Consider the following 20,068-nt stretch of genomic DNA (forward strand, 5'->3'; position numbering starts at 1 on the left):
CTTTTGTGTGTATTAGCATTTAGCTTCTTACAGAAGCACCTCTAAAGTTATTTTCACATAAATGGATTTAACCAGGTGTTCCCCAGATATCAACCATTGGTGTAGAGTTTAAATCGATATGAATTCTGTGTATGAGTTCTGTGAATTATTTCATAGGAAATTTGATAAACAATAAATAAAAATGATAAATATTGAGTGTTTTCATATTCTAGTGTGAATAATTCGTGGTTTGTAAAATTACTTTGTAAAAAAAGACATTTTTGACTCTTGGTCAGATGAAATGATGACTTTAAAATGGAAATAGAAATGATCATATGTACACATGTAAAGTAATAGATCGAAAATCTTTGCTAAACTTCAGTAAAATTACGTTCTTAACTGCGGAGTATTTGCAGTGACTAGTTTCTTGCGGCATTATCCCACCAGTTGCTGAGTCGCGGGGACGCGCACTGGAAGCGCGCATCCGCGCGTTCAAGTATTTGTACCGACATGCTCAATTGCAGAGCTCAGTCAGCATTAGGCTCAGTAGTAGCAGGGGATCCAGGACTTCCACTTCTCACTCACTCCCCGACACTGAAATCAAGTGCATCCCCTCAGCTAAAATGTCCAAGTTGGATCAGGTCCTTATCCTTGACCCTCCCGCAGACCTCAAATTCAAAGGTAGGTGAGCCACAACGTCTCTGCGCGTGAAACGCCCGGCGAGTGGAGGACGTAAATTACCTGACTGAAACGATTTCACTCTCCCTCAAGTGAATTTCGCATGTAGCCAGGCTAGCTAGCCTTCACCGCCATTTTAAGTTAACAGACGGGCCGTCGTCGCCCCGCACTGTGGTGACGCGTACCGCCGGCTCGGCACGGACCCGGGCGGCCTGACATCCATGACAACCGCTGGCAAAGTGGTGGATGAAGTGGCGTAACTGGCGCTGGGCGTAAAGAGGCTTCAGACGGCGCTAACGAGCCAACGTGTGCGCTAGTGAGCAGCAACACGAGCTAACCGCTACCCTGTTGCTAGCAGCGTTAGCCGCTGCAAAGTGTTTATTGCGGCTCATCCTATTAGCTTACCCGGAATGCTTATACCCCGAGAGTCATTTATAGGAACTAACTTTTTGTCAGCGATAACTGAAAGGTTCAGCCTGGAGCACTTCTGTCACGCTACGATATAGACTTGACAGCTGGAATGACAAACTTGGTTGACCGACGTAAACTATAACGTTAACAATCTAAAGACCGCTTTACGCAGCCCCGGGCTAATGTCAGCGTCCCCCCTTAAGTCGACACCCAGACTTCCACCGTTCTCCCCTTTAAACAAAACCAAAGCAATGCACACATTTACTATCACTGCCTGCTCGGCTCCCAGCGATAACGTCCAGTGATGTGTCAGTCAACCGTTGGCTAACCGTGGCTAGGCTAGGCTACGTTGCTAGGTTAATGTAAAAGTTAACGTGGGGCTAGCTTAAGGGGTTAGCTGCTCTCCAGCGACCGCCTACCTATATACACTTGCAGACCCGTGAACCCTGTCACGTTACTTTAGGGATGCGACGACGTGATACTGATACGAGTCCAACTGTTGCTCTTGTTATTAGCTCAGTGGCGGTGACCATTGCTAGCGAGTGAATGATGCAGCTGTAAAGATTACAAGTGCTAGCGCTGCTAGTCCTCAAATGCTAACGTGTTGGAAACCATCCTTCTCCTAAATTTGTCCCAGTTACTAACCAGTGTCTGTGCTGCAGGCGTTATTGCCAACGAGGCACTGTGTCATTGTTGCTGAATGAGTCGCAGTCATGGACTGAAGAACCTTTCTCCTGCTGATTATTCGTGGCAGGCATGAGTGGATTCTGGGCTTGACAGCTTTTGGGAATGCCACTATTCAAACAGTCGACCCACGGGATAGCTAAGGGTTGGCTAATGAGATGGTTTTGTGATGATGTGTTCTCTGTGAAACGGATTTGTTGCATCTTCACGCATTGTTCAGATCCTTTACCTGATGATGGCACAGACCGAGAGGGACCTGGAAGTTTTGTTTTTCTCTTTGTTAAACCCGCAGTTGCATCAAGTATAAACATGGCGAGCAGAGTCCTTCAGAATACAGGACGTAAAAAGCACAAGATTCAAGATCAATGAAATCTTTAAATTAAATTGATTTGTTAAAGACAAGAGACGATGTCTTGCACTGATTAAGGTCAGTTTGTTATGGATGCACATCATTTCAAAAGTGGTATCAGGAGTTTGAACTAAATGTTTGCCCTTTACATGAACCCTAAACTGACGTTCACGGTCTGATGGCAAAGACATGGTCTAGCATCATCTCATTGTAAATTTCCTGATTTGAGCTGATTAGGAACTTAAGTTGCATTAGATGTATCCCCTTTACAGATGAGTCATATGATTTACATTGGATTTCATCAGGTTAAACTCTTAACTTTGGAATGTAAACTGAATCATATAGATATGATCTTTGGTCTTTGGCACTGATTAAATGATTTTTTTTCATTAATTTTGTCAGTGTGTAAAAGTAAAGAATAATGGTTTTGTCTTGAAACCACACAAATGCTTCACTTTTGAAATGAACACACAATGGAAAAACTGCTGTGTGCGCGTAAGCAAGCCAACTTAAATCTGATCTTGGTCTACCAGATCACTTTGTACTAATACAAAGAGGGACATGAAATCATGAATTGGCTCCTATTCTGTGTTTGAGTATGAGGAGAAAGATGACCACGGCTCTTTTACTGTCACAGAGACAGAGCTAAATCGGTCTGCATGTATCTGATCGCTGGTCTGTTTTAGAACCTCTGCTGGGATTCCTCCAGCAAGCTAGAGGGGGCAGCCCTCCTTTCCTTAGCTGCTATTTTTAGAGTTGGACTGACCTGGGGGACCCTAACTCAGCATACATGCAACAAGATGAGAGAGGCGCTTCTAATGCTGCTTGAGCAAAGGTGGCATCTCGGAGTTGAGCAGTGTGGGTGTATATCTGATGCACACAACCATTCCAGTGTTTCAGTCTTTCTCACGTTGTGTAAAAATGAGACAGCAGATATTTTATCTATCAATATTATTATTAGGTCTAGTATTTGGCAGAAGCACATTTCAGTTTGTGTGTGAAAAGGGGGTTTAGTAAAATCTGGATCTTTTATTAGTCTTCATTTAAATAGCAGGTGATGTTCTTTTTATAATTTTGTTTCATCATAGTTAAGTAATCTCTTACCAGTTTGACTGTCCATGACTATGGAATGCATAGTAATCTAGATGTTTAGGGCACATCACCAGGCACAAGGTTTTTCAGGTTTGTAGGAATGCCTTGTGACACACCTGTTCAAAACACCAACCCAGTCAGTGTAACGTCATGTTAGCTTTAGCTGGGTGCAGCCACTCTAACTTTGTTATGCATCGCCTTTTTATTTGTGTTCGTGCGTGTGTGAAGGTCAGCTAGACTTTGATTTATGTAATTTCTATCAAACTGTAGCGGCATTAGAATGGGTAGATAAATGTTTTACAATAGATGAATGTGTGAATTGTGTAATGATGGCAGATGATTTGGCTTGTTTACATCCAAGGGAAAGACAATAAACATGTGAATTGGTGGTCAAGTTCTGTTGTCCATGACCTTGCGAATGGTATTAATCACCAAAAAACAGCACGCTCTGAACTTGGCACTAGACCTTTCAAACAAGAAAAAACCAACTATTTGTTGTAGGTTTTATTTAAATAAAGATCTTTTGGAAAATTCCATCAAAACGGTCACCTTTTAACCTGATGGTGAACTGACGTATATGGCTGCAGTGAAATTGGTAGATCTCATCCCTGGCGTCCGTGGATCACGGGACGCGCTTGTGCAGGTTCTCAGCGTAATTGTGCTGATCGAGTTTGGGGTACCTCAAACTTGGCATCCAGGTTTGTTTTTGACATGAGTACACATCGCTGTATCACGCTGACCATGGTTAAGTATCTAATTTGAGGCGAGCTCTATCACAAGATGGGGAGCTAATCCTCTGATTTATAATCCTGATATGTGCTTGACATGCACATGGAATATCAATACAAAAGCCCAATAAAACTAACCCAGGTGCACTGGCCTGTCTGTTTTTGGAGGGACACACACTCAGTGTCTATACTTTACAATATGTAATAAGTGTCTCATACTTAGGTTTGCCTTTGTAGCTAGTACGATTCCCCAAACACGATTGACCAAACATTTTAAGAAAGTTTTAAAACTGGAAAAGTTTTCTGTCAGAGTATTCATTCTTTCTGTGCAGTTTCAGGTGGAGACTGTTTCACAATACAGAGATTGTAATGCAGTTTTTTTTCTGCTGTTTTATATCTAATAGGTCCTTTCACAGATGTAGTCACCACCAACCTCAAACTGAAAAACCCTTCTGACAGAAGAGTGTGTTTTAAAGTGAAGACGACGGCACCTCGCAGGTACTGTGTCCGGCCGAACAGTGGCGTTATTGATGCCGGTGCAACTGTCAACATTTCTGGTACGTTGTCCAGAGTTTTGCAGACATGCATGAAAACCTTTTAGTATATTTTTGTTTATATTTAATAGTGCAGCTTAATACATGGTTTTACTTTCCATTCACAGTCATGCTGCAGCCTTTTGACTACGACCCAAACGAGAAAAGTAAACACAAATTCATGGTTCAGTCCATTTTTGCCCCACTAAATGTTACTGACATGGATGCTTTGGTAAGTGTGCTTGGTTTTTCATCTGACTACATATGAATGTATGTAATTTATCAACATATACTGAGTGATGCAGGCTGACAATGACACTTCATAGTGAGCTAGGACTGTTTGAAGGCTATGAGCTCTGAATGTGACTCAGGTAATAGGGTGTTGGGAGCACCCATATGATCCATATGTTTTACATAGTCTAGGTACACAGATACCTTATTTTTGTTAAAGGTGCATTATCTGAAGTTTACTCCTAATATGCTTGTGTCAAAATGTATTCAGTGCAGTGAACCGTAGTCCTCCACTAGAGGTCGGCAAAGGCTCACTCAGAGCAGAATGCCTCATAGTTGTGTTTTAAGAAGTGGCTTGTCTTGAATGAAATAGAAATCCAGGAAGTGTGAGGAACAAATGTCCAACAATAAAGGAACAAAGGTCCAACAATAAGTAAACAGTAGTCTAAGAGGGTTTCATGATATTCTTCCTCACAATTCTTTGTAAGACTATAAAAGATTTTTTTTTTTCATTTTGTTATTAAAGATCAAATTTTAGAGTCAAATTAAAAATAGTGTCACTAAAGGTCTTGATTGTTTGTAATGTAATGACCAGGGATTAAAGATTGCAATGCATGTGAATACTATGAAGCAGGGTGAAGTGCGTGTGTGGATAGGTTCCAGCTGCTAGCAGTTTGACTTCATGAATAACATGCCCATTTTTCATCTCCACCAGTGGAAAGATGCAAAACCCGATGATCTCATGGATTCCAAGTTGAGATGTGTCTTCGAGCTGCCTTCTGAAAACGATAAAGTGGTAAGAGGCACTGCTACACATTAAAAATTGACTTTAAGCAAAATGTCAGGTTTAATGGTTTTCACACACACAACTTATTCTAAACTTGGAAATTTCCACAAAGCTTCATACTTATTTCTCAAATGTATCTGCTATAAAGGCTAAAGTTCAGCACAATGATTCATGACTCATTCCCAACCCTCATCTCAATATCACCTAAGATACAGAATTGTCTTATTTTTTTTTTTTTAAATGCAGTAGGTCAGAGGGATGCTCTTCACACTAAGCCAACTAAATGGTGAACTGCAGAAATATGTAGATGATGGACAATGAGCAGCCTGCAGAAACTAAAGCCTCCACATACCCTCTACAAAATGATAACATGCTGCTGCGTTAGTATTACAATATTTTGGATGGACAAGCTGTATTGCAGGGCAGTTCCATGGATCACGTGTGATTTTAGTTATGTGACCACAGAGACGTGGGCCAGCTCTACTTTAGCTGCGCTGAGTCAGGCTCTCAGCTTAGTGCCGTGTAGTTAGACTGATGTTGGGGATTTCCTTCCTTCAGTCTCCTCTTCAGCGGGTGATCTTCATGGTCAAGTGGGTTATGGTCTGGTGACTGGGCCAGTCCGTAACCCTCTACTTTGCCCTCTGATGCAGTCTCGTGTTTACTTGGGCAAGTGCTCTGGGTCATTTCTTTTTCTGGTTGCTCCCAGTTAGTTCTGATGCACCTCTCTGTGTAAATCATGTCATCATGAGTTACTGCATCAATAAGGATTAGGTACTGATTTCCAGAAGCAGCCACGCAAACCTTGTAGGAGTTAACCTTGGTCTCGTCTGTCCATAGAGTTTGTTAGAGAGGTTTTGTGGCTCATCTTGTTTTTGCTAATTCTAACCTCACTTTAACTGCTACTACTGATTACGGTTAACATCTTGTGGTGTGTGTGTTTCTGCATATAGTGAGTTATGTCTTCACCTCTGATCTGTGGAGTTGGCTGCTAATGTCACCTTGTTTGGGCCAGATCTGCTAATATTGGCTGTTTTAATACTCCAGTAATTTCTTTTTTATTAGGAGATAAAAATGATGTATGTTCTTTTTGGCTCTATGACTGAAACACAGTTAATAGCTATTTATTACTTATACAGTCAGTCTTGCAGGACACACCTGGATGACAAACTCACCCATCACAACCCTTCTAATATATTATAAAAAGGTCATTGTTTCCTGTTTGACTAAACAAAGTCACGTTTTCTCAGTCTGACGCATGGACTCTCATCTAGAGGGCAATTTCACTACATTTCATCTTGTTTTGTTTTTTGTTGGGTAGAATGACGTGGAGGTGGCCAAAACACCTCCACTGACTTACTCTGCAAAGGTTGACCCAACAACAGCCACGGTGCCTGTCCATGCCTCAGTGGACGATTCAGAGCTGAAGAAACTGCAGGAGAAGTGCAAGAGGATGCAAGTTGAGCTGAACAAGCTGGCGGACGAGAACCGAAAATTACAGGTTAGATTGTAAACTGTTTCATTCAAAAGTGACTTGCATGAATTGCGCAACCAGTGCATTTGATTAATTCTAAGATCCGGTTCACAAGCTGAGTTATATTGCAAAGCAGTAATTATATTTAATATTTGATAACTTTTTTTTTTTTTTTTTTTTTTAAGTATCAGACCACTTTTGAGATGCGGCTGGTCTTCTCTCATTTCTGTGATCAGTTTGTGCTTACACTTGACGAGTTAAATATTATTTCTATGCAAATTTTATATTTCAAACTGAGGTTCTTTTACTTATTTTCCTGCAGGCGGATGTTATGAGAAAGGCAGACTACATGACATCAAACTCAAATAGCCTCCTTGGCCGAGAAGCCACCACTGCCTCCTTGCCATCCCTCCTCGTCGTCATAGCAGCCATCTTCATTGGATTCTTCCTAGGGAAGTTCATCTTGTAGACTGGGAGACGCATGCCAACCGTATCCCCCGCCCTGGCTCTGGAATCAAAGCCTGGAAGAACCAAGACGTCTTTCTGTTGACTTTGCCATATCATTGGTAGTGTGGCCTACAGTGAACACATCTGTACAGCATCATTTGAAGGCTTCGCCTTTTTACAATGTTACACGGTTAGTATACACAGAGTTGAGAAGAGGGAGGCAACAATGTTACACGGTTAGTATACACAGAGTTGAGAAGAGGGAGGCAACAAAGTGGTGTGCTCCCTTTTTGTTTTTTGTTGTGGTGGCTGTATTATACAGGTGATTTGGTAGGACAATGAAAGATGTATACAGTCAACATGAAATCTGCACCTAGAAAGACCAGCGGGCAAGAGGCCGTCAAAAGGTTAGATCTTTCTCTGTTTTTAATAGGATTTGAATGAATTGTTAGGTGTGTTGTAAATGTTTTAAATTCTTTTAAACAAAAAAGGAAAGAACTTCCATCAAAAAGACCTTGCTACCTGTTGCTGGATTGCCTCTGAAGTAAATTTGTTCAGTTCGTAATTTCTACTTCTTGTCTTGGAATGTTCAGGTCCAGCTGGGGATATAGGTGCCTCCTTGTACATTTTCACTTTCCTCATGACGCCAATGCAGACTTTTTATTATTGTTATTATTATTATTATTATTATTATTATTATACAAAGCATATGTTCTTTCTCAGTCAAATATTGACCAAATAAGGTCTCCATTCTTAAAATCTGTCCCATAGTATTGAAGAAATAAAAATGAAAATGTGGTTTTAATGGCCTTTTCCTGTGTCTCTCATCAGTGACACGCCCTCAAATGACATAGAAGTGCGTTTCTGTCAGTTGCATTGTATTTTTTTTTTTAACCTTATTACAAGCAAAAATAACGCAAGCTAACTGGGGTTTGTAAATATACTCTATATCCAGCTGTTATAGCAGCTGTATAAGTGCCAAGAGTCATAAAAGTAGGAAACGATTCCCAGCCTCAAACATTTGCTATTTTAGGAGCTTTAAATGAAGTAAACTCTTGAACATGCTTTGTTTGCAGACTTACAAAATGAGCTGGACGTTTGGATCAGCTTCTGATTGTACTGAGAATTTAGTTTTGGAATGATGGTTTTGTGTTTTAAGCCTCTATAGTCTGTGACTTGGTTTTTCTGATGCTGTCTTGCCAACGTAATTTTATACCCTTTTTTTTTTTTTTTTTTTGCATCTAAATCTGCTGTGGTCATTTTAGCCCGATGGGTAAAATACAAGATCCTTGCTTTCCACAAAACCAAAGGCTACAATCATTATATTAAAGCGTAAAATAATATGATTCATAGTGACTCCTTCAGGACTGGATAGCTTGGGAAAGGCCACTGCGTTTTCCTTTTAGTTTTCTGCCTTGGCAGTGGAAAAAGTAGAAATGCATGTTTTACTGTAATTATAATCAGTATTTGCTGATTCTTTGGTTTTTGCCAGTATGAGGCAATAGAGGTGCTTTGATTAGATAAGCCGTTCGTCTGCTTAAAGAAACAAATATTGGCTAATTACACAGATTAGTATAGATGTGTACGTTAGCAGTTAAATTGAGTTATCAGTGATAAGTACCACTAGAGACAACTACTGTAGCACAAATAGTTGTCAAGAGTTTTTTACTTTTTGCATTATATTGGTAAACTAATCCCTGAAATTAAATTGTTATTTCAGCCTTTAAGTCCAGTGTTGTTTGAGCTGAGTTACTCTTATACCAGTTTAATGTAGATGACTGTAAAAATCTTTTAATTCTAAAAACGTTTTTCTAATATGTATAGCCCTACTTTATGTAAAAAGTTCGCTTGACCTGATTTAGAACCTGCAGCGAAACCCAACAAGTTGTGTCACTGTTACACAAATTAGTTGTAATTTGGCAGTAGTTTGTTCGTAAGCACAGTCATAGGTCATAAAAACAAAGCTGTAGGTCAAGTAGCAGCCTTCGAACATGTCTCATTTAATTGTTCAGAATAGACAACAGGGCGTGTTAGACTTGGAAGCACTCTGGTTTATTTGTTGAGCAAGTGTTAATTGGGACAACTTAATCAAATCCAGTACTTTAAAAAATGAGTTCAGTGATCTCTGTTTTGCTCTATGACCCTGTGCTTGAAATAACTTTTATACTAGAGACAAAGTGTAAATGGAAAAGGAAAAGCTAAAGTAATCCTATATTACATTACTGGTAATAGATGTCAATTTGTTTTACAGCAGATAATTGTTGCAGTTTTTTACTAATTTCCTCCACATTTATAGCTGCTGTACTTGTTCTAAGTGATTTCTTAGACTGCCTTGTAATTTACCATAAATTACTTACGTTTTAATGAATTTGATAACTAATCAAAATTGAGGGAAGGCTAAAAGTTTTTCTGAAATTCTCAAATTTCTGATGATTAGATTTAGGAACAAATCTGTAAAAACTAAATCGGTATGAAACAATAATTGGATATATGCATTGTTGTCCTGCGCTTGGCCACATTATCCAGCTGAAAGTAAACATGTCTTAGTTTGTGTATGTCTCTATTATAGATGGGTATTGCAGTTTACGCTATACAAACACTTTACAGGTACAGTTTCCAACTCTTCCATGTTTCTCACAGAAACGGCTGCTTTCTGGTCAGTGACAAATATTTCCTTCAGATCAGTCTTTCGTCACATCCAGAGCAACAATTATCTCAGTTCAGACTCTTGTTAAACAAATGGGTCTGTTCAGGTAGTGCCGTTCCCTTTTACTCTACAGTGGCTCACAAGCATCTTCTCCTTGGGAACCTATTGTCAGAGGGTCTACATATCAAATAGTCTTTTTGCAGTACATACGTTTATAGTTGCAGCTAAAATACAGTAAAAACAAAGTCAGCCTCTCAGGTTCGTGTGGATATAGACATCGTTTCGTGTTTGTGGAAACCGGCAGGTCGACCTTTGGTCCCACTGTAAAGTGCAGTTTCTATGGTGCAGTGGTGTCGAGTCTTTGGCAGATGAAGGAGTTCAGAGGATCACGAGCACCAGTTTACATCCTCTACTACTTTTGCTGGTTCAACAGTCTCATTGTCTGCTCTGCAAATGTGCAGGTCTTTGTTTGGGGTTTAACGCTGCCAGAGGAGCAGCAGAGCTGTGACCGCCACCATGTGTTTCTGGCTGACTCCTCCCGTGCAGCCGTTGTGGGGCGGCGAGTGGCTGTCGGCGCCCTGGCTGAAGTCCGACGCCTGCCCGCTGGACGAGCACTGGACCAGGGGCATCTGGTAGGAGGTGGCCCGCTTCTCCGGCCGGTCGGGGCTGGAGCCGTCGCTGGGGCGCTGGCCGTTGTAGAGCAGGTAGCGGCCGCGGGCGTCCTGCTCCATGCGGAAGAGCTCGTACTCCGTGTGCGGCAGCCGGATGCCGAGCGCCACGCAGCCGTTGGTCACGGTGACGTCCTGCTCCACCCCCACCTGCCAGGAGCCCTGGGCGCCGCACTCGTTCCCGTTGAAGACGTTGAGCAGCGAGGTGGTGGCCAGGTCCATGGGCGTCACCGTCATGTGGTTGACTGGAGGGAGGAACACAGGCGCTGAGTCTCAGGAGAGGATGAAGAGCGAGAGGCGCCGCTCCTCTTCCTCGTCTTACCTTTAAACACGAAGTCGGTCCCGCCCATGACGCGCGTGGAGTGCAGCCCGCGGCTGTAGCGCCCGCGGGCGTAGATGGTGAAGGTGGGGTGTTTGCAGACGGGGTCCGAGTAGTGGTAGTAATGGCCCTCCCACGTGTGGTTGTTGTCGTGGAAGACGAAGTGGCGCGTGAGGAAGAGGGCCTCCGGGCGCACCTCGCAGCGCTGGCTCACCCACTGGCCGTACAGCCCCACCGTCAGGTCGGCCCGCGGCGGCAGGATGGGCGGGTGGAACTCGTCCGAGCGGTAGATGATGCGACAGACGATGCAGCCGTGGTCGTGGTTCTGGCAACAAGGCAGAGAAGAGAACAGGTCACTTAATCTACAGTCGATTTGCATAATCTGTCCTGTCCCTAACATAACATGGAACATAAATGAAAGAAGAAAAAAAGTGATGAAAAGCATAAGTCCCAGATTCAGGTCCAGTTTGGTGCTGAACCTGAATCTGTGAACTGTTTAAAAGGCAGAGTTCAAGCTTTCACTCAACATCGCATCCAGTGAACACGTCAGCGCTGGGAACATTTTGAATCCAGTGTATTGTGTGATGAAAAACCACAAAAGGACGACTGGCGTCTGCTCAGAGGTGAAGGAGGAAAAACTATTTCCTTCAGTCTGAACCTCTGGAGCGTTGGAAACCAGACGAGGCTCCAGCATTTTCTCAGCGTGATCGCATCATTTCACAGCAAGAGACAGATGTGTGGTCGAAGACGAGCCGCGACAGGAAGTCGCACAACGAACTGTAAGCAGCGTTTTAATGCTCCACACCAACAACATGGGAACGGGGCCTCATGGATTCAGAGATGAAGCCTGGACCTGGGCCTCCTGCTCATCCAGGCCTGAGAGAGCGATCACCGCATCTCTTATCTGAGTCTATATGTGGAAACTGGAAAGTAAATACAGAGCACAGAGGGAAGGCTAAGAGCACGTACCCCACAGTTTACTGTTTATACATGGAGACGGGGAGCAGGAGGGGGGGGGGTGTCTCTGCTGCAGGTGTGGAAAACATGTTCCAGACCTGCAGGAAGGTCTGTCACAGCACAGGCAGGAAAATCATGGGGTTTGACAGGAAGCATGTGTCCTTTCTATGGACACTCACCTGTCAGACAATGGGGGGATGGGCTGAGTAAGTGCTTATTAAAGGTGACGTGCCTTCTGACCTCAGGGTGTTTCAAACACAGCCCATTCGTTTCTCCTTGATTTACTGACTCTTTATTCATCTCATGTCACTTATCCTACTGCTATCACACTGATTTTAGCTACATGCTGTAACTATGATGCCCTTTTTTACCACATACTATACTGTGACACTTATTGCAGCATGTGGTAGATTTATATTTTAGTACGTTGTGAAAAACCTGCCTTACTCCGCTTCACTTAAAACCCAGTCCAAGCCACAGTCAGTGAAGGAGGACTGGATGGAATGGGCTCTGTTTGGCAGCCATCTTTCATTTGGTCATTCTGGGGACTGGAGCCATGGCTCCGTGAAGGACACTGTCCAGAAAATGTTTTATGAGGAACAGACTTAGAGGCTTATTTACAGACCTACGGGTGATGCATCGAGCTACAGCCTGTGAACACACAGGATTTTGCAGGCACAAAACATGAACCAACCTCCAGGAAACAACCGTGCTTCACGTGATAAAACCTGAGATCTCCTCATCGTCACAGCCATCGCTACCCAGACGACGGGAAACGGAGAAAACAACCCTAAAAACGCAGTCGCCGCCTTCCTGTTGCATCACCGCCGAGATCCACCCAGTGACCACAAATGCACACGCTTGCACCGAGACCAGGCTCCGGCTCAAGATTAATGGACTGGACAGTCATCAGGGCAATAAAAGTGCCCAGAGAGAGGCCAGTGCAACCTCAGTAGACGCTTGAGCTGAGCACTTAGTGAAGGAAGGAGTGAGGTATGTCACACTGCAGCACCACAACATACGGAGGTCACAGCACAATTTACTGTTACTGTACCACAGCCGTAAAATTACAAACGTTAAGGACGGTGAACATTCCCATAATTCATATTATTATGGAAACAGAGCCTAAAGGGTCAGTTCACCCAAATTACAAATCCCCAAATAACTTCCCTGCTCCACTCTAAACAAATGAACCCACTGAAGGACTGAACTATTTACCGTTCAAACCCACTGGACGCATCTAATCATCACTGCATGAAGGAGATCAACGTTGCAGTTCCTACTGCCTTATTCTAATAGTTTACATCATTGGCGTTGATGAACACGCTCACGTCTGCGACAGGACAGACATCAGCAGAGTTCATGTGGATGTGGTGAATGGGTGAATGGGCTGCAGAGACCCCCGCTTCAGGTTTGCGGTTTGATTCCAGCCCCAGGCATGCATGAAATCAGAGCCGGAATGCGCCCGCTGGAATAATTCATACGTGAATACAAATTCTACCAATACCACATGTTGATCGCTCCCAGAGATAGGTCCGGTCTCGCGTGGAGCAGAGCAGCTCTGCTCATTAGAGCATCACAGGCGCTCGTCTGATCACAGCCCGACCCGTTTACACGGCGACCGGCACGTGTGGATTTAGACAGTGGACCCGAACAGGATTTCACTGTAATCTCTGTGGAGGGTGACAGTGAAAACATGGCTCTAGGGTTTCACCCAGCAGGGAAACTGCTGTTCGGCAGAGTAAACAGAGAAATTACATCCCGTAAGTGCAGAAGGGGGAAGAAAGGGCCCTTTATTACAGCTAAATCTGGGAAATTAGAGCAGCATGTACATGTTTCTGGTTTGTACCAGGGCAAATTTTAGCGTACGAGGCTGCAGGATTACAGACATACACTGATCCCAAGTCAGATTTGGCTGAGTTTGCTCGCCACAACAGGTGGTCGGAGAGTGTGGATACGAACGAGCTGCTCCCCAGCAGGTCAGACCTGAGAGGGCTCGCGTAACAAAAGCCACAGCTCCCAGTGCGCTCACGCCCACTGGTGCGTGTGGTCCACACAGTGGGAGTGGAGTTCAGCAGAGGTCGCGCCCGCTCGGGTCCGAAAACAAAAACCCGACCTCCGGCCCAGTTTTACGTTCCAGTGAACACAACACCAGGTTCAGGGGGTCCGAGGAGCTCGTCCCGGAGGCTGAACCGGCGACTCGCTCACACTTCCAAATGCTGTTTGGAAACCCAACAGTACCATGTGCAGCAGAACCACCAACCACACACACACACACACACACACACACACACACGGGACCGACCTTGGCGTTCTGCAGGGCCGTCTGGTAGCTGGACGGCTTGTAGTAGAGCCTCTGCGACGGCTCGGTGTGGATGTCGCCCAGGAACAGCTCCTCCACCAGGTGGTCCAGGTTGTGGTGCAGGTACTGCTTCTCCACCCGCAGCAGCTGCAGCTCGTGCATGGCGAAGTTGAGCTCCCTGGAGCAGTTGTAGCCGCCCTCCTCGCTCCACAGCTCGTAGGGCACGCCGGGCTCCCAGCCGCCCCGCGCCGCCGCCCGGCAGCTGCCGTGGAGCCGCCGGCCCAGCTCCTTGGCCACGGCGGCCGTGTGGCACGCCACGTGGACCCGGTGCAGGTGGTACTCGGCCTCGGTGCCGCCGCGGATGATCCAGGAGGCCTGGCGCAGGCGCAGGCGGCCCCGGACCAGCAGCGTGTAGGTGGGCCGGGTGCAGTGGTTGTCCTCGTAGTAGAACTGGTGAGCGTGGAAGGTGTTGTTGGGGTAGAAGCGGTAGGAGCGCGTCAGGAACTCCGGGCCGGGCCGCACCTCACAGCTGCAACAGGAAGACATGGAATGAAGCTGAACCCAGATCAGGTGGGAGAAGGTATTTCACGCTCACATCCCTGGTTCCTTTACCTGGTGGAGACCCAGTGGCCCTCTATGATGGGAGGCATCTGCACCGTGATGCGGGCCCCGTTGTGGAGGTGCTTCAGCATGTGTTGGCACTGGGAGTCCGTGACGGAGCGGCCGTAGGTTTTCTCCAGGCGGCTGGAGTAGTGGCGGGAGGAGGCTTGGGCCCATCCTGGGGGGGAGGGGGGGACGTGGTTAGACCCTGCCCACCGGAACCCTACATTTGACTCCATGAGCTTCAACCCCTCAACCAGGTGAGTCCCACACAAACCCCTCTCTCCCGCTGAGTCCCCTCAACGCAGAGCAGCGCTTTCACCAAGAGCCCGAAATGCTGCAACATCGGATATTAAAGCAATTTCAAAGCTTGGAGCCCACGAAAAAAAAAACCTCGAAGCTCGCATTCCAGTGAGGATTTGCTGAATTTAATACTCCAATATCACCAAAATCTACCTTGAAATGTGAAGGCCTCGCCTTAAATTCTCCCCGTCCGCCTCAGCTTGCCACTGCGCGTTCAATCCCAGACCAACGACACAGAAACATCTGATCAAAAGAAACCGAAGCTCCGCTAGGAACAAACCGCGCGCCAGCTGTTGTGCCGAAGCGTGCGTGTGAATCACCACATCACAGCGGCGCTGAGCGGAGGCCGGACGGCGGCGGGGACGCGATCCCCGCGACGCGGCGCTGCTCGTCTGGATTAGGCTCCAAAGGGACGGCCCGGCAGCTGCTCGGCACCAGGCCCATCGGGTTCGCACCTGCAGCCGGGCCGGGCCGGGAGCCGAGGGGAACAAGCCCACTGGATGCACAAACCACGAGAGGCTCCTGGACATAAACACAGGAGATGCTCCAGAAACGCACAAAAACACGGCCCTGTTACTATGAGGTCATGTTTCAACAGAGAGGTCTGCAAATAATTACTCCAGTATTAAAACTGTTGTTGAGCTAATTGATGAATTTGGGTGTGGCCCCAAAACAGTCACGCTGAGAAACCAGAGAAGCACAAGCTAACTGGACATCACACGGCAGCTGAGTGGGTTTGGATCATCTTCTGGAACTAAACAAACTTTAAATCTTATTTCAAATGTGCAAAGCTACAAACTGGTTTCCATTTTATTATCTTGCACAACCCTCATTAACATTTATTCACTGGGAAAAGCCAGAGCTTTATTTAAAGCAATTTAGTTACAAATAAATTTTATGAAGCATCGGAGGTTTATGTTATATCAAAGTCTAACACGAAGCCTGAATGGAAAACAGGCTGGTGCCGAAACAAATGAGGAGATGATTAAAAAGAGGCCGCGGCCGTTCGTTCGTTGAAGAGAAAGCGTCGCGCGTCTCGTCCTCCACGCGTTTCAAACGCGCTGGACGCGAGTTCGGAGCCTTTTTCCTTCATTAAGGCAATAATCTGAGTCAGTTTCGCTCAAACCCTCTGCCGTCCCTCAAACCGATTTGAAATCAAAGAGGCCGCAAAGCTCCCAGAGCCCGAGACCGCGGAGAACACTTCCAGTTGGCCCGGGCCCAGTGGTGAGGTAACACCGGGACCCGAACGGGCCGAGAGGCTCCACGTCGTCATGAGGAGGGAAATCCAGCGAGAGCGGACAAAGGGCCGTTCTTTGACTCCTCTCAGAGTCTGGCGGTCGACAGGAACCAACAAAAACGTGACAGCGTTCAGTCTGCGCTTCAGAACCACTGCAACCAACAAAGAACCCGCCCATGATGATGATGGGCCGACTCGCTCATGCGTCAGGATTTTCCACTGATTCCCACGAGGACACTGGGTCTCAGCAGGAACCTGGACCCGCCGCCGACGGCACGTGTCCAGCTCACGGAACCGGGCCCGGATCCGACAGGATGCTGCTAATTGTCGGGCCGGTTCCTCTGCAATCACGGCGCTGATTGCTGGGCCTCGTCGGAGCGCCGCCGGCCGCCTCCTCAGAAGTCACACATCAAACGCGCTGATTTCCAGGCGGCTTTGAACGCCTCAGTGACCAGACGGCACCAAATGCAGCTACACCAACAAACACACTGTTCACGGCGTTTGTTCATGCAGTCGTTTACACGGAGGGAAATAGCAGTAAATTCAAGCAAGATGTTTAATTTCTACTGTGCCATCACTTAAAATTCACTAAAAGTCTGTATTTGCCTCTTCAGCTTTGAGAGTAAATTTTAATTTGCATTCCTAAAATATTCCTTCACAGATTAGATTCCTCACTGAACTGAAGGCTCACTGTTACAGACACTTTTAGGATGTTTTATCAGTTTTGAGCTTCACGTTCATTCGTTTTCATACCTAATTTGAGAAGAACTCACTGCTATCGGCACATTTTCTGATCTTCCAACCGTCCCATCCATCATGAGCTCCATCATGAGGTCCAGACCCGACGCTGGAACGTTCCCATACATTTAAAAAGCTGGATCAGCTGGAAGCGTGAGCTACGAGCAGCTGCTGCTCCACATCGGCTGCGTGTGACTTCTGCTGCAGGTTTTTCCCCTGTTGCACACGGATGCAGGGTGAGCGTGCGTTCCACCGCCACCGAAGGAAAGGCTGCAATAACGCGCCACCTAATTGAACGTTGCATGCACTTAAACACACTGCAGGATAAGTGGCCTCCAAAACGTTGTTTTATCTCCCGGCCATTTGAAGTTGCAGCCAAACGCTGCCTCCGCTGTCACTGGCAACAGATGGAGCGGGTCAACGGAGTCCCATAATCCTCTGCTGCTCGGCCAGGGGTTTCCATCGGGATCTGCTGTTTTAAGTGGCTCTCGGCTCCGCTTTCATCTGCCCCGCAGCCTCAGGGAAGCTCTTTTATTGGCTCTCAGCCTCCGTCACGTTCATCGCGGTGCGTGAGGGACAACTGCTGCTGCCGCTGGACACGCGGGCGTGACGGCAAACAGGTGCGGAGGAAAACGCATCACGGCAGGTGACGAGTGCGACGCAACACGGGGGGAGCATGTTTCAAAAGCCACTTGTGACTAAAAGCAGAATCCAGCCTTTGTTGTGTTCGGCAAACAAGACATTTTACGCACACGTGGAAAAATAAACGCACGTTACTGTATGTACAAGTTACGGAAAGTTCTTACCCCAAAAAGCAGCGAGGAGCAGCAGCGTGGACGACGGCCCCATTCCGAACACCGACGGACTGGAACGAGCCTCACTGGTCGCACTGGGCAGACGAGCCTTTGCTTCGCGCGGCGTCCTCGTTTATTCCGACGCAAAGCCAAACATTGTGGACGGAACACTCCAGCGGCACCCGAGCATCACGAGAACGTCTCCGGTTCATCGACCAAAACGAACCTCACAAAAAACACCTAAACACGGAACCGCGGTCCAAACTCTCAAACTGTCCAGAACTCGATCCGCTGAAGGAACCCAACTTGTTGACGCGCGTCCCTCCTGCGTCCTGCGCGCTGGAGGAGGCTCCGCAGTGTGCGCGGACTGCGCGCACACCCGCCTCACTGCACGTTTTGTGGGCGTGGATTTGGAGCTGAAGTTATGCGCGCACTGCGCAACTTTGGAGATGTTTATAATGTGGGTCATGAATTATGTTTTAGTTTGCCTCAAACCGAAAACAGTGTTTTTATTGCACGTCCTTAATCACGAAGCCTAAAATGTACCTGCTCTGCTTCTACTGTGGTTCCGTCACAGGTTCTGAAGTTAAAAACTCTGAGAAATGAACGGAATCGAAGTGACTTCACGCTGACACAGTGATCCTGGATATAAACGGTTCCGGCTCAGTGAATTCACTCCTTTCAGCTCCGTTTTCAGCTTCTTCTTGTTATCACTCATGATGGATGCTGCTCATTTTTCACAACTGTCGCTCTCAAATTATGCACCTCGTCGCAGTGCGTTTGCCCGAAGGGAGGAACGAAGCAGAGCACCTGTGTGTGTGTGTGTGTGTGTGTGTGTGTGTGTGTGTGTGTGTGTGTGTATGTGTGTGTGTGTGTGTGTGTGTGTGTGTGTGTGTGGTTGGTACTCTGGATATGTGTGTGTGTGTGTGTGTGTGTGTGTGTGTGTGTGTGTGTGTGTGTGTGTGTGTGTGTGTGTGTGTGTGTGTGTGGTTGGTACTCTGGATATGTGTGTGTGTGTGTGTGTGTGTGTGTGTGTGTGGTTGGTACTCTGGATATGTGTGTGTGTGTGTGTGTGTGTGTGTGTGTGTGTGTGTGTGTGTGTGTGAGAGAGAGAGAGAGAGACCCGGGCCTTGAATTTCTGCCTCTCATGTGGTTCTTTGCTTCTCTCTGATCTTTTGACCCTCAGGCGACTCTGCTCCTGCTGTTTATTCATCCACTCATACGGTCGGACACTGAGGCTTTAAACACAGATTGTATCTGCACAAAAGACACCAAAAGATACATTTCTTCTGTTATTTTCAATATTCTAACCAGACCGTGCACAAACGCACAGGAACAAAAACGAAGCAGCAGAACCAGAGACATTTTATGCAACACGTTCCTCATTACTGTCAGAATCTGGCAACTGTGTTTTTGTGTATTAGTGAATCATCATGGGTGCAAAAATAAAAAAGACAGCTGCCAGTACAGATACTGCAGTTCTAGAGCTATAACTACAGTACCCACAATGCAACACAACCACAGATGAGTCAGGAGGTTTAAAGGTGTTATGCAAAAAAAAATTGAATATTTAGTCTCCTTCTAAAATGAGGAGCCACAGGAATCTGACAAACACACCTTCAACTTTTTAAACAGGTTTGGAGGAACAACTAATTAATTCCTGATCAACGTAAACTTAAGCGGGTTTGGTTTCAGTCGTGCTGAAATATTTGTGGCAGCTTAAGGTTTTTGAAGGGACAACAAAGGAAGCTCCACACAGAAACAGTGCTTCACGTGCTGATCCAGTAATCCTCAGCAGAGCAATGCCACTGAGGGGCTTCTAATGAATTTCTATTGTTAACCTGCAGCCTTCGCCCTCGCGGCTGCCTCCCTGTGTACGCTCCACGCCAGTCGCTTTCTTCTTCTAATCCTGGATCCACGCTCTGGGAGAGTGACTTCAGCCTTCCTCTCCCTCTCCTAATTCCTCCTTCTTTCAAGGTCCGGAAAAGCCGCAGAGCGAGATCCGGACAAACAGACTGATGGGATTTGGAAGAAGCCCCGGAAGGGGCATTAATAAGGGGACTGTGGAGGAGCGGCTGGAAGCAGGGAGGCGAAACTGGGAGGCCTGTTCCAG

At 46.2% G+C, this 20,068-nt stretch overlaps 2 protein-coding genes across 3 annotated transcripts; one reads left to right on the forward strand and one right to left on the reverse strand.

The window, feature by feature from the left end:
* The first annotated feature begins 456 nt into the window (after positions 1 to 456).
* Positions 457 to 8,195, forward strand: vapal (VAMP (vesicle-associated membrane protein)-associated protein A, like). Its single transcript, XM_029130724.3, has 6 exons — positions 457 to 660; positions 4,326 to 4,478; positions 4,583 to 4,686; positions 5,401 to 5,481; positions 6,791 to 6,970; positions 7,266 to 8,195. Exons 1-6 carry the CDS (start codon positions 603 to 605, stop codon positions 7,410 to 7,412), a joined length of 723 nt encoding a protein of 240 aa, XP_028986557.1. The 5' UTR covers positions 457 to 602; the 3' UTR covers positions 7,413 to 8,195.
* Positions 8,196 to 9,370: 1,175 nt separating this feature from the next.
* Positions 9,371 to 18,398, reverse strand: LOC114843890 (protein APCDD1-like). Of its 2 annotated transcripts, none has more exons than XM_029130722.3 (5): positions 17,968 to 18,398; positions 14,896 to 15,061; positions 14,287 to 14,812; positions 11,028 to 11,349; positions 9,371 to 10,950 (listed from the first exon to the last, which is right to left on the reverse strand). In XM_029130722.3, the coding sequence occupies exons 1-5, from the start codon at positions 18,008 to 18,010 to the stop codon at positions 10,514 to 10,516; spliced, it is 1,494 nt and encodes a 497-aa protein (XP_028986555.1). In that variant the 5' UTR covers positions 18,011 to 18,398; the 3' UTR covers positions 9,371 to 10,513. The 2 variants fall into 2 exon arrangements, with proteins under 2 accessions (XP_028986555.1, XP_028986556.1); XM_029130723.3 differs by lacking the exon at positions 17,968 to 18,398 and adding an exon at positions 17,177 to 17,919.
* Between the last annotated feature and the right edge of the window lie 1,670 nt (positions 18,399 to 20,068).

Source organism: Betta splendens, chromosome 17, assembly GCF_900634795.4.
Source record: "Betta splendens chromosome 17, fBetSpl5.4, whole genome shotgun sequence".
NCBI lineage: Eukaryota > Metazoa > Chordata > Actinopteri > Anabantiformes > Osphronemidae > Betta > Betta splendens.

Bases quoted from the DNA above. Each gene is read 5' to 3' on its own strand.
- LOC114843890 (XM_029130722.3), bottom strand. From the start codon at position 18,010: ATGGGGCCGTCGTCCACGCTGCTGCTCCTCGCTGCTTTTTGGG. The intron at 15,062-17,967 runs GTAAGAACTTTC...CCTCCCCCCCAG, and splicing joins GCTCCTCGCTGCTTTTTGGG to GATGGGCCCAAGCCTCCTCC. The intron at 11,350-14,286 runs GTCGGTCCCGTG...CCTTGTTGCCAG, and splicing joins CGGCCCTGCAGAACGCCAAG to AACCACGACCACGGCTGCAT.
- vapal (XM_029130724.3), top strand. From the start codon at position 603: ATGTCCAAGTTGGATCAGGTCCTTATCCTTGACCCTCCCGCAGACCTC. The intron at 661-4,325 runs GTAGGTGAGCCA...TATATCTAATAG, and splicing joins CGCAGACCTCAAATTCAAAG to GTCCTTTCACAGATGTAGTC. The intron at 4,687-5,400 runs GTAAGTGTGCTT...CATCTCCACCAG, and splicing joins TTACTGACATGGATGCTTTG to TGGAAAGATGCAAAACCCGA.